Consider the following 14,702-nt stretch of genomic DNA (forward strand, 5'->3'; position numbering starts at 1 on the left):
GTCAGTCGGAAAATGGAAATTACAAAGTGCTAATTTAATTTCCTCAAACAGTATGTGTTACTGTCTCTGTTTTGTAAATTTTTTGAAGAGCTGTACCTGCTTTTGTGATTGACTTTTTAACGTGATTAACTTGTGTTTACGAAGTTCACTCCCTTTCGGAAAGTCCTGGTCGATTTTAGCATGTAGTGAGCTGAAGTGACGCTGAAGATTTGAAGCCTTGAAATGCGACAATGACGACTGACATAGAAGGCAGAATGGCTTGCCATAACGTTCAACGAAAAAAATATAAATCCTCCCACTCTGTTAAAAACGTCCTGTTTTCATCTTCATATTTTCTTTTTGAAGTGCATTTTTTCCCTGCCATTTTGAGATCTGAAATTTAGCATATCATCTCACGCACCTGCGCATTTGTCATGATGTGAAAATACCGTAATGAAACTAAGCAAAGCACCTTTAATAAAATAACCGTAATTAACTGCAGTGAAGCGAAAACGCACATAAAACCACAAACGAACACCAACTTGGATGTGAAGGTGAGAGCCGCATGACACCAGGCAAAGAGCCGCGGGTTGGCCACCTATGCTCTATGTGGATATACTGTGTGACTTACGGTAATGCCCGAGGGGGTGGTGTGCTTGGCCACCAAGTTACCAGAAAACTACGTTTTCCATTCATATACTGCAGTCCTCTTTCAAACCACTTGATTTGGAGAAACGTGCATTGGTAAGTTAATTATTTTTAATTGTTTTGTTAAATAGTAGTAACACTTAACAAGTCCATACAGCCACAGACTCACTTTGCTGCTGTGAAGTAAATGTGCTATTCATTTATTCATCTTTCTGTGTAATGTAATAAAATAAACCAATATTTTTCTGTGTTTTAAAAAAAACACTCCAATAATTCATAGAACATGAGTTGTAAAGTTTAAAGGGGAAAGTATAATGGTGCTGATGTCACTGTGGAAAATAATAATAATAATAATAAAAATAATAATAATAAATGTTACTTGTTTCTCGTACTGGAACTTTGTTTTTCTCAGACAGCACCATGAATTCAGCTTTAAGCCCTGACTTTCTTGTGTTTGGTAAGTGTTCCTGTTTTTTCTGTATAAAACACACTATGGCACTGAGTCTAGTCACTACATGATCTTTTAGAATAGAATAGAATAGAATAGAATAGAATAGAAAGCCTTTATTGTCATTATACAAGTACAATGAGATTTAAAGCTTCACTATAAAGTGCACACATAAATACTAAAATAGACATAGGAAAATGTGTACAATAAAACTAATATAAAACTACTACTAAAAAACTACTGACAACTATACATAAACTATACATAAACTTGTGCAAGTCCCTGAAGGATTTTATCTTTTATCTTTTATCTTCCTGAACTGGTTTATATTGAATTTATCAAAACGTTACTTAGTGTTAATGGTATTTCCTCTTTAAAAAATCTTACTTCCAGTAAGCCGAAGCTTATTTCCAATGTGGTCAGAAAAACAGGCGCATACTGTGTGATTGACGGTAATGCCCGGGTTGGTGAGTACTGAAGTCAGAGGAAGCTAGCAGATGTGCTGTTATTGTGCTGTTCGAGATGATTCATTGAAGCCTGTTGATATTTGAGCGCCTTCGTCACCATCATTTACACATTAAAAAAAAGACAGCGCGAGAGCGCTGATGGACCTTTTGTGCGCATGCGCCTGTTTCATCTTCACAGGCAAGAATGTGAGAACATGAGTTTCTACTACAAACAAAAAGTAAAGATCTCATCTCATTATCTCTAGCCGCTTTATCCTTCTACAGGGTCGGAGGCAAGCTGGAGCCTATCCCAGCTGACTACGGGCGAAAGGCGGGGTACACCCTGGACAAGTCGCCAGGTCATCACAGGGCTGACACATAGACACAGACAACCATTCACACTCACATTCACACCTACGGTCAATTTAGAGTCACCAGTTAACCTAACCTGCATGTCTTTGGACTGTGGGGGAAACCGGAGCACCCGGAGGAAACCCACGCAGACACGGGGAGAACATGCAAACTCCACACAGAAAGGCCCTCGCCGGCCCCGGGGCTCGAACCCAGGACCTTCTTGCTGTGAGGCGACAGCGCTAACCACTACACCACCGTGCCGCCAAAAGTAAAGATAATAATCAATATTTATCCGATAGAAACTGTGAGGATTGAGCCTATATAATGCTTATTGCACAGAAAAGTCCATAACATTACAATAAATTAAAACGAATTCACAGTAAATGTTGATTAAATCACATAAACTCCAAAAGATGAATGAAGGTGCTCATGACCTGACTTTTTAACTTTTTACTCTTGATGAAAACTTCTGTTCTGTATGTTCATTTCCATCACTTTATATTTCCATAAAATTCGGTGATTTATCTGTTTTCCTGAAATGCAGACGGAGTGACCACAATTCTCCTCTGATGGTCAGAAACCGTTCATGAGACCTTAGATGAGAGTTTTGGAAAAGGATTATAAAGAAAATGTACTGTTATGGGTTTATTTAAACGCTGCCATGCTGGGGTGTAACAGGGGCACAAGTGCTCACTAAACTGGAAAGTGGGGCTCATGGGGGTAAAGATTGAATGCGTTTGCCATGTTGTGTCCAGATGGTTTCCAAAAGAGTAAACTAAAACACAGATCAGTAATGGACAGGAAATTAATCTGACTTGATTGTGTCACATGTTCAAAATCTCTATTCTAATTTGTTCTCTGATCTGTTAGTATCCGTGTTGATGCTGCAGTGCCAAGCCTTCATCTTCAGAGAAATCATAGTGAATGACCCCGTGACCTTCCCGTGTACCTGCTCTGGAAATTGTCCAGTGGTCCAGTGGACCCGCTTCATTCCCAGCAAAGCCGTCATTGCTGAAAGCCGGATGTGTCACGGTGAACAGTACGATGAGAGATTTTCAGTATCAGGAGATGCCAGCAGAGGAAATTTCTCCCTGACGATCAGTTCAGTGGCCTACAATGATGCCGGCTCCTACAGGTGCAGCTGTAATAGAAACCCAGTTACTGAAGTAAAGCTGAAAGTTATCGGTAAGTGCCTGATGTCATCAGCAGAAAACTGTCATTCTTAACGTGTGTAGTAAAGTGTGATCCTACACACAGGAGTAGCTCTTACAGAAAAGCACAGTTGTACAGCTGAACTTGTTTCTGTTTGACAGTTCCGACAGTTATAAAAGCTTTCGAGAGGGAGAATGTCACCCTCCCGTGCTACGGAAACACTCGGCACAATGTTCAAGATGTCACATGGAAGAAAGATGGACAAAAGGTTCTGCTGTACACCCCGGCAAACAGATCAGTGACGACTGCTGAAGCATCAGAAAGCAGATTGATGATGTCCATAAAAGGCTTTCTAGATGGTTGTCTCTCTCTTCACATCAGTTCAGTTCATCTGTCTGATGCAGGATTATATCAGTGTCTCCTCCATGATGAGTCTCAGGACGGAGACCCAGAAGCTGTTTTACTGAAGGTAGAAGGTCAGTATCCCTTATTCTAATGTGAATTAAAACCCTTGAAAACTGAAAGGTCATGGTTTTGTTCATAGTGACCGTGAGCTGCTGAGTGAACGTTCCAGTGGAGTTTGAGTTTTTTATTTGAAAACACAATCCCACTTTGTACTGATGTATAGTCAGTCTCCATGCATGTCAGGTAGCGTGTGAAAGGAAAACTGACACACAAATGCCTTTTAGTGTTGACAGTCACACAGTTTCTCAGCCTACAGCTTTAGAAGTTTCTGAATAAATAATCAAGTTGTTATTTTTTTAACCAGGGCGACAACAATTATCAACCACCAACAGCAATGAAGTTTCAGTCCTGCGTGTGTTTCTAGGATTTATCATCTTTGTCAGCATCATTGGATTAATCATTTACATTGTGAGAAGATGCTTCAGGAATTCCAGATCAGGAGTTTAATACACAGGACAGCATTAAAACCAAAGCTCTTATCTCAGAAGGATTCCAGTCCATGAATTATCAAATACCAGATAAGTGAAGCTGTTGTAAAAAGCAGTTTTAGACCTGTGCTGGAATGTGTGAAAAAACATGACCTTACCCATTGGGACTTGACCGGATGGCATTAAGAGTTGGCAGTGGGAGGGGTTTTCACTCTTCTCATTGGAATTGAATGGAAATTTTTACTCTTCTCACTGAATACCCCTCCCACTGCCAACCCTTTATTTCAAAACAATAGGACATACATTTTTGATGGCCAGTTAATTGTCCAAATCAATGGAGCAGATTTAAGCTTTTGTGCTTGATGCATTCCAAAGACTGAACAGAATCACCTCAGGTGACCAAAACGGTTTGACACAATGGGTAAGGTCATGTTTTTCCACACATTCCAACACAGTTCTAAAACTGCTTTTTACAACATCTTCATTTATCCATTTTTTTAAAGTACAATAATGACATACAAACTACATAGATGTTATTGTAGCTGAACTTGTGCAGAATACAAAAAAGTCATATGACTGAAAATACTGCTTAGATTTGTTGAAATTGACAACAAAATCAGAGCATACTAAAATCATTAGAGTGCCAGAAAACACCCTCAGACCCCCAGAGGGTTATTAATCTAACATCCGTTATATTGCACAACTGCCGACCCGGCTATCCCCCATAATGCACTGCGATAAACAGGTGATGATGTAGATGTGCGTAGGGCTATTGTGGAATGGTGTCACGTGATCTGATATGCTAAGTAATCGGGAATTACTCATATATTTTTTTCCAGTGGAAGTTTGAGTAATTATTAATTCACAATTTTTGTATTGAAAGTCTTTTCTACTTTTGCAACATCCAAAAGATCGTTAAGGTGTCAATAATTGTAGCTGTGACTATATAATATATATATACCCAGTTTAAGACTAAAGGTGTTCTAGAGCCCTACAACACTGTTACACTCAAAACCAATACAGCTGCTATCCAGCTCACACTGTCAATGAAAATTAATGACAGTTGTCGTCACACTTACTCACAATAACTTATAGTGCACCACAGAGAAAATGGAAAACACAAAAGTCGGCAGTTTCAGGAAAACAAACAAACAGAAAGTTGGAGGCCTGTTAATAGTTCCCTTACAAAAAAGAAGTTTATTCAAGTGTGCTTCTAGTATACTCCTTTTAAACTAAAAATAAGAGAGTATGTTTTCAGTTTATTTTTTATTTACTTATCAGAGATATACTTCATAAAGTTATACATAAGTACATGGGCGTAGCGGACGCGGGGTACATGTCCCCCGCACTTCCCGTATTTGTGCCCTCTGTCCCCTGCACTTTTTTACAGCCATTACAACCACTCAATTCATTTTTAACATGTGGAAACGCGTTTTTCCGAGCCGCCTCTAAACGCATCATGAGCAGGCGGATCTAAGGCAGCAAACAAACCCCGCTGTCGTGTGTGATCAGAGACGTTTTAAAAAATATTGTATGAGTATCTTTGGTGTGATTCAGATCTGGGCAGTGCTTCTGTACACTACCGTTCAAAAGTTTGGGGTCACTTTGAAATGTCCTTATTTTTGAAAGAAAAGCACTGTTCTTTTCAATGAAGATCACTTTAAACTAATCAGAAATCCATTCTATACATTGCTAATGTGGTAAATGACTATTCTAGCTGCAAATGTCTGGTTTTTGGTGCAATATCTCCATAGGTGTATAGAGGCCCATTTCCAGCAACTATCACTCCAGTGTTCTAATGGTACAATGTGTTTGCTCATTGCCTCAGAAGGCTAATGGATGATTAGAAAACCCTTGTACAATCATGTTAGCACAGCTGAAAACAGTTTAGCTCTTTAGAGAAGCTATAAAACTGACCTTCCTTTGAGCAGATTGAGTTTCTGGAGCAACACATTTGTGGAGTCGATTAAATGCTCAAAATGGCCAGAAAAATGTCTTGACTATATTTTCTATTCATTTTACAAATGGTGGTAAATAAAAGTGTGACTTTTCATGGAAAACACAAAATTGTCTAGGTGACCCCAAACTTTTGAACGTTTTTTTTTCAGTGAATGTTCAGCAAACCAGCCAAGAGGCTAAAGACTTTAGACAGTTTTTTCCAAACAAACCGTGTAAGTTGAGTAATGCTGTTGAATGTAGATAATGTTTAGCTAAAAGATGACAAATAGATGTTAGTTTAGTTAGTTAAGCTAGCTAGCTAACTTAGAGGCGGTAGTAACTAGTTACATTTACTCCATTACATTTACTTGAGTAACTTTTTGGGTAAATTGTACTCTTAAGAGTTGTTTTGTTGCAAAATACGTTTTACTTTTACTTGAGTAATATTATTCTAAAGTAACAATACTCTTAGGGATGTAAACGGTTAATCGACTATCGGTTAATTGTCAAAGAATTTAATCGATTAAATTAAATTAATTGTAGGTTAACTGAATCTAGGGCCATTTTCCACAGGAGTTTTTTTTTTTTCAGTGAAATATCATAGTGTCGCCAGTTGAGGGTGTCATTGCTTAATCTAGGCCACACCGAACGTACTTGAACGTAAGGCGGGATTCTTGCGGGCGGCAAGAGACCCAGCATACAAACATGAGGCGGTCAAAATGGAGTGGAGTATGGGAGCATTTCAAACTAATTAATGATGACAAAGACGCTCAATGTAAACTCTGCGGTACTACGTTTAAGTTCAGCAGCCCTACGAGTTCGCTAAGATACCGCCTTCACAACCGACTGTCGCTGCGGTGATGGGAAGGCGAGTATGCGACGACAGGAAAGCTGAGGGCATTACTCAGAGGATTTGCGGCATGATCGAAAGAGATATCATGCCAATTAGCACCACTGACGGCGAGGGATTTCGGGAGTTAATACACTTCATGGAGCCAGGTTATAATATCCCTTCTCGAGCGACCATAACTACCCGCCTGGAAGCACACTACAAAAACAAGAAGGCTGAGCTAAAAACACAGCTAGCCGCGGCTAATGTGGCTTTGACGACGGATTGTTGGACGGCACTGACTACAGAAAGCTACATTACAGTGACTTGCCACTACACTACCGTTCAAAAGTTTAGGGTCACCCAGACAATTTTGTGATTTCCATGAAAAGTCACACTTTTACTTACCACCATAAGTTGTAAAATGAATAGAAAATATAGTCAAGACATTTTTCTGGCCATTTTGAGCATTTAATCGACCCCACAAATGTGATGCTCCAGAAACTCAATCTGCTCAAAGGAAGGTCAGTTTTATAGCTTCTCTAAAGAGCTCAACTGTTTTCAGCTGTGCTAACATGATTGTACAAGGGTTTTCTAATCATCCATTAGCCTTCTGAGGCAATGAGCAAACACATTGTACCATTAGAACACTGGAGTGATAGTTGCTGGAAATGGGCCTCTATACACCTATGGAGATATTGCACCAAAAACCAGACATTTGCAGCTAGAATAGTCATTTACCACATTAGCAATGTATAGAGTGGATTTCTGATTAGTTTAAAGTGATCTTCATTGAAAAGAACAGTGCTTTTCTTTCAAAAATAAGGACATTTCAAAGTGACCACAAACTTTTGAACGGTAGTGTAAAGCTGATAATTTAGCTGGCAAACTGAACCAGGCTGTGGAGTCATGGGGACTCACCGGGCCTGTGTTCACGACAACGCTCGGAACATTGTCCCGGCAAACAACCCCACACATATCAGTTGGAAATCAGTCTCGTGCTTTGCACATACTTTAAATCTGGCCGTCAACGACGGATTCGCTGCTGCTGGTGTCAACCGAGTAATTGCAGCTGCTGGCAGGTTGGTGAAACACTTCCATCACAGCACTCCAGCAACGAAAGCGCTAGAAGCAAAACAAAAACAAATGCAGCTACCAGCTCATCGACTCATTCAGTCCTGCAAAACTAGGTGGAACTCTGTATGTGAAATGTTTGGCAGACTCGTAGAACAGCGATGGGCCGTGTGTGCTGTACTATCAGACCGCTCAGTGACCAAGCTTACAGATGCGAGGACGCTGGAGTTGAGAGACGACTTCTGGCAGCTGATGGAAGACATGGCGCCGGCACTGGAGGCTCTCAAATGTGCAACTACTGTAATGTCTGCAGATACTGAGGTATCCATATCCAACACGTACCCAATCACATTCAGTCTGATCAACACACACCTCAAGACGGCAGATGGAGACGGCAGCAGAGTGGCGGAATTCAAATCTAAAGTGCACACTTCGTTGGTTGAACGGATGAAGGTAAGCTATGGCCATTAATTAAATTCTCAATCAACATCACATTTGAGCTCTATATTAACAGATTGTGGGGTGCATAACTTAATACTTATCACTGACACATTGTCACGGTATAAACTGCGTTTTTATGCAGTTGTTACAGTACCCTTGTCATGTCAAACCTTATTAAATAAAACTCTGATGCTAGCTTTCTCATTTATTTCATTTTTAACAGGTTGAGTCTGAAGACCTCACATCAACAACGCCAATGATAGCAACGATGCTGAACCCACGGCATAAGCACCTGGGATTTCTGGTGCCAGCAAGCAGGATCTCAGCTCATTCCAAGCTGCTTGAACTGGCTATGGCAGAACATGTGAGCTGCACATCAAGAGATGATGAAGCCACCACTGGAGATGATGTGCAAGTCCAGGGAGCTGCACTTCAGAGGCACACTTCTGCTATGACTCTTCTACTGGGTGAAAACTATACCACTAGCTGCAACAATGACATAGAAAAAGAAGTGGACATGTTTCTCAAGGATCCCTCACCACTCCTCGATTCCAGTCCCACAGAATGGTGGAAAGTCAATGAAGGGCGATCCCCGAGGCTGGCAAATGTGGCACGACAATATCTGTGCATACCGGGCACGTCTGTCTCATCTGAACGTGTATTCTCAGCAGCTGGCCTCACTGTAAACAGGCCACGCACACGACTTACTCCAGACCATGTTAATATGCTTATTTTCCTGAACAAAAATACAGGGGTCTAGGTCAGGAGTCTATTGAAAACACATTGAGACAGGAATGTTTTTGTTTCAGGAGAGGTAGCCTATGTCTTCATTTAATTGGTTAATAGAGGCCCTCTAATTTTACTGTCACCTTCCTCAGGGATGATTTAAATTGTGTTCAGTACTACATGTTACTGTAAGTTTCCAGGGCTAGTAATCTTACTGTTACCTTTCTCAGAACAAGGGGCATTATAAGTGCTGCTGCTAATGTTTCAAGTTTTTCATATAAGTACTTTACCAGATAATTATATGTAGGCTTAATATTGTGTAGGCTAAGCCCATATTGTATAGATTTAAAATTTATTTTATGTTGCTTAATGTTTCACATGCAACAGGTGAACCAGTGCACAATTATTATTTTTTTTTTTATGTATTTCAATTTTCTGTGCAGAATTTATTTTGGTTAAATGCCGTTATCTGTACTGTATCCCAACTGGTACAATAAAACATTAATTGGGGAATATAACATGCATTTTTTTTTTTTATTCAGTATATAAGCAATATTTTGCTTTACATTAAAGACACCGTGAGAAATGTATGTTCTCAGGAAAAAACCCGCTTATCAGTTAATCGATTAAGGTCAATCAACTAACGATTAATGAATTAATCGATAATTTGCATCCCTACTCTTACTTGAGTAACGTTACTATTTTGGCTACTCTAAGATTACTCACTTCTGGGTAGAAAATAAGAATATAAATGTATTTGTGTTCCTTTGACCTGTTATTTTTGTAAAGATTTAATTTATTTTTGTGGTAGTTAAAGTTTAAAGTACATGAATTTGCTGATTATTACTGTATTCCTAATTCTATTTCAAAATGTTGCTTTCCACATATTTTTTAATCTTTATTGCCACAATAGAAAGAGCAGGGTGAGAGAGGAGACAGTGGACCAGAGGCCAACAGGGACGATTATGCAGGGTCGCAGGTGAGAAGAGAATATAACTAGCTATGTCACTACTACTATTCTTAATTCTATTTATACATTTTACTTTATAGATTTTGACTTTAGATTTTGATAGTATATCATTTTAAAGAACTGAAGTCGGTTCCCTGGTGCTGTGCTGTTTGTGGTTATGTGGTTCTTTAGCTGCTAAGGAGAGGTGCAATTCAATGTGAGAGGATGATAAATCACTCAATAAACCTCTGAACAATTTGTCCCCCTCACTTCTAAAATGATGGCTACGCCCCTGCATAAGTATACTTGGCTTATACTGAAAAGTATATAGAAAAGTCTAAGTATATTAAGCTTATACTTGAACTTTTGATCAAGATACTATACTTAACAAAAGTGTAATAAAGTATTAAAATATTTGTGCCTTATAGACAGCATTGTTGACTCTTAGGTATGTCTGTGGTTCCATATAAGGTTTGTTTGTTTTAATTTCTCCTGAGTGGGATTATTTATTTATTTATTTATTTATTTATTTATTTTTCTTTCGAGCTTGGATGTCAATTTCAGTCGTCATTGCCATGTTTTTATACTTTGGCATTTAATACAATGTTTTGATTTTTAAAGAAAATGAATATGTTCTTAATCCTGAATATCAGTTGTTATTTTGTGAATTCTTACCTTCATAACTTCATTGTAACTTAAGGTAAAAAAACACTTAAGTTGTCTACTGGTAGTGTGCATGAGGTAAGGGTGAGGGCGAGAAAACTAATGGTATACCTAGATGGGTAATTGCAGTAAACTTCAAAACTAAAGTGGACGAGATTGTGGCAGCGGGGGCGTGGCCTATCATCAGTTTGTGAATGGAGGGCGGGGCCAGGGAAGGTGAGTGGCAAAGTCAGTGTGCCCGTCTGTGTGGTTGCAGTGACTGAGAATAGAAAAGGAGGGAGAGAGCAGAGAGAGGGAGGCTCTCCCAACCAGAACACGTGTGTGTGTGTGTGTACATCAGCTCCCGCCTGCCGTGCTTCTGTACTCCACGCACATCAGGGACTTATGATGATGATGCCCTTTATTGTCACTAGTCACATGTACCAGCGAAATTAGCCGTCAACCTGTCCGTACATATACAACATACAATTGACATAGGGTAGACAGGACAGGAAGACAGGGATAAAGATAAAAAGGAAACACAACATGAGGAGAGATAAGGAAAAAAAGAACACCCCCACCCCCCACTATGCTCCTGTCAGGAGTACAGTATGGGAACATTTAAAAACCTTTGCACATAAGCACACAACAACACAAGTACACTTTAAACATGGGACTTGAGGGGGGGAATCAGGGGGAAGGGGAGGAGGTAATCCAGCGCAAGCAAGCAGCCGTCCACTCCTGCAGCCATGAAGGCGCTGGTCACGCACCCGCTTGTCACACTAGGGGTAAAAATGGCGACTGCGGAGAGTTAGAGAAGGAATGCGAGAGTGTCTCCCGGCAGTGACCTTCAGGGGGAAATGTTGCTTCAGCAACGGCCTGAACCAAGGCCGGTGCTGTCTCAGGGCGCCGAATGTCGATAAGATATAAATTGTTTGGTCTTTCCAGACGCAGTCTTTGCACGTCCACACCACTCGTCCATATCTGTCCATTCTATTCAAATTGATCTCCGAAAAATGTATTCCTTGCAAAGCTGAAAGCTGCTCCGAGATAACAACCATTTTGTGGTTAAAGTTCTGAATGTCCACAGTCTGAGTGCCAACAGCTTTGCCCACCACTCCAATCATATCGGGCAGCTTTGTGGGGCTTTGAACAGCTGTCACCGTTGTCTGATTTCCTCGATATACCAGGGCAATGCCTAATCCAATCAGCAAAAGTCCTGTAATCATGGTTCCGAATAGGTAGATATCTTCAATATCCTCCACAGAAAGAATCGCCAGGCACACGACCCGCCACCGCTCCCACACGTCCATCGTGTAATCAGCCGCAAACGTTCCGGCAGGACAGACGGGTTCCCCCGAACCCAAACTTCTCGTCGAGAAAACTGTGTCAATTTCATTAGGAGACCAGTTTATCAATTCCATGCTTTTTTTTAGTTTAGAAAGTAATGCAGGAAGAGTCTCTCCAAAAAGTACAGCAGACGAGACAAGACACAGAAGCACAAGCAGGGAAAAAAAGGAGGGAGAGGGAGAGCAGAAAATGCGACCGCCTTTGCTGTATATAACCCGTAACTAATATTATATTTACAATATGCTATAAAGTATACTTTTAAATTAAAAAGTGGACTAGAAGTGTGTAACGAGTAAACCGATAGTATATTTCCAGTATACTACAAAGTATACTTTAGTAAACTAAAAAGTGGACTAGTACACTATGAAGTATGCTTTTGTAAACTAGAGTCGACTACAAGTATATAACTAGTAAACTATTAGTATATAAGTTTACTTGTGGTATTCTTGCAGTACAAAATAAAAAATACTAGCTGTATACTCAGAGTTTACTTCTCTTAGACTTAAAGTGTACTTTTTATAAACTAAAAGTGGGCCAATTTAGTCCCAAGAAGTATTAAATTAGTTTACTTACAAGTATACTGTAAGTACATTGATATCAGTATACTTGGTACACAAAAGTATACTTAATAAAATGAACTTGACGTATACTTCTTTTTGATAAGGGTTATTGTACTCACTGTCCCGTCATAAATAAATAAATAACACAAACACAACTCGAGATAATGAAGAGCGCGTTCAAGTTCCTGAAGAACAGAAAAACCGGTTGAAGGCGGTGATCCTCTCACACATACATCAGATTACATTGAGCAACTGATTGGACATCCGACTAGGAGGGCGGGGCAGCAGAAAGCCAGGAGGGCGGGGCAGCAGAAAGCCGGGGGGAGCGAGCGCGAGCCAGCGGCGGAGCGCGAGCCAGCGGCGGAGCACGGGGCAGCAGAAAGGCAGATTCTGAAGATATATTAGGAGCCAGACATTATTTTATCAAGTTTGGTTCCGAGAGTCCTGCAGTCCTGTTTCGTGTTTCATCCCACTTGTCTTAGACAAACGTGCATCGGTGAGTCTTTTTAAATTGTTTTATTAAATAGTAGTGAGTGACACTTAAATCCATACAGCCACAAAGTCACTTTGCTGCTGTGAAGTAAACGTGCTGTTCATTTCTTCATCTTTCTGTGTCATGAAATAAAATAAACCAATATTTTACTGTGTTTTAAGAAACACTCCATTAACTCAGAGAACATGAGGCATAAAGTTTAAAGGGGAAAGTATAATGGTGCTGAAGTCACTGTGGCAAAAAAAAAAAAAATAATAATAAATGTTTTTTCCCCTCGTATTGTAGGTCAGTTTTTCTCAGACATCATCATGAATTCAGCTTTAAAGACTGATTTTCCTGTGATTGGGAAGGGACTACAGCCGGATATTTTAAAGTCATTCTGTGGTGAGTACAAAACAGTGCGCATGCGCAGACCAGACTTGCGCACCGGTTTCAACACATGCAAGAATGTGAGACCGTGAACAGTTCCGACTAAAAACAAAAAGTAAAGATGATAATCGATATTTATCCCTCAGAAACTGTGAGGACTGAGCCTATATAATGCTGATTGCACAATTTATCATAAATTAAAACGAATTCAGAGTAAATGTTAATTAAATCATAAACTCCAAAAGATGAATGAAGGTGCTCATGACCTGACTTTTAAACTTTTTACCCTTGATGAAAACTTCTGTTCTGTATGTTCAGTTCCATCACTTTATATTTCCATAATATTCGGTGGTTTATCTGTTTTCCTGAAGTGCACACGGAGTGACCACAATTCTCCTGTGATGGTCAGAAACCGTTCATGAGACATTAGACAAGAGTTTTGGAAAAGGATTATAAAGAAAATGTACTGTTATGGGTTTTATTTAAACACTGCCATGCTGGGGTGTAACAGGGGCACAAGTTCTCACTAAACTGGAAAGTGGGGCTCATGGGGGGTAAAGATTGGATGTGTTTGCCATGTTGTGTCCAGATGGTTTCCAAAAGAGTAAACTAAAACACAGATCAGTAATGGGCAGGAAATTCGTCTGACTTGATTGTGTCACATGTTCAAAATCTCTATTCTAATTTGTTCTCTGATCTGTTAGTTTCCGTGTTGATGCTGCAGTGCCAAGCCTTCATCTTCAGAGAAATCATAGTGAATGACCCCGTGACCTTCCCGTGTACCTGCTCTGGAAATTGTCCGGTGGTCCAGTGGACCCGCTTCATTCCCAGCGAAGCCATCATTGCTGAAAGCCGGATGTGTCACGGTGAACAGTATTATGAGAGATTTTCAGTATCAGGAAATGCCAGCAGAGGAAATTTCTCCCTGACGATCAGTTCAGTAGCCTACAATGATGCCGGCTCCTACAGGTGCAGCTGTAATAGAAACCCAGTTACTGAAGTAAAGCTGAAAGTTATCGGTAAGTGCCTGATGTCATCAGCAAAAACTGTCATTCTTAACGTGTGTAGTAAAGTGTGATCCTACACACAGGAGTAGCTCTTACAGAAAAGCACAGTCATACAGCTGAACTTGTTTCTGCTTGACAGTTCCGACAGTTATAAAGGCTTTCGAGAGGGAGAATGTCACCCTCCCATGCTACGGAAACACTCAGGACGATCTTAAAGATGTCACTTGGAAGAAAGATGGACAAAAGGTTCTGCTGTACACCCCGGCAAACAGATCAGTGACGACTGCTGAAGCATCAGAAAGCAGATTGATGATGTCAATAAAAGGTTTTCTAGATGGTTGTCTCTCTCTTCACATCAGTTCAGTTCATCTGTCTGATGCAGGATTATATCAGTGTCTCCTCCA

The 14,702-nt window shown here is 40.1% G+C and overlaps 2 protein-coding genes across 2 annotated transcripts; both read left to right on the plus strand.

The window, feature by feature from the left end:
- The first annotated feature begins 1,047 nt into the window (after positions 1-1,047).
- Positions 1,048-3,939, plus strand: LOC132898666 (cell surface A33 antigen-like). Its single transcript, XM_060940380.1, has 4 exons — positions 1,048-1,084; positions 2,746-3,060; positions 3,189-3,503; positions 3,797-3,939. The coding sequence occupies exons 1-4, from the start codon at positions 1,048-1,050 to the stop codon at positions 3,937-3,939; spliced, it is 810 nt and encodes a 269-aa protein (XP_060796363.1).
- Positions 3,940-7,596: 3,657 nt separating this feature from the next.
- LOC132898667 (E3 SUMO-protein ligase ZBED1-like) lies at positions 7,597-14,434 on the plus strand. Its single transcript, XM_060940382.1, has 4 exons — positions 7,597-8,214; positions 8,426-8,837; positions 13,996-14,310; positions 14,382-14,434. Exons 1-4 carry the CDS (start codon positions 7,597-7,599, stop codon positions 14,432-14,434), a joined length of 1,398 nt encoding a protein of 465 aa, XP_060796365.1.
- The last annotated feature ends 268 nt before the right edge of the window (positions 14,435-14,702 follow it).

This window comes from Neoarius graeffei, chromosome 14 (genome assembly GCF_027579695.1).
Source record: "Neoarius graeffei isolate fNeoGra1 chromosome 14, fNeoGra1.pri, whole genome shotgun sequence".
Classification (NCBI taxonomy): domain Eukaryota; kingdom Metazoa; phylum Chordata; class Actinopteri; order Siluriformes; family Ariidae; genus Neoarius; species Neoarius graeffei.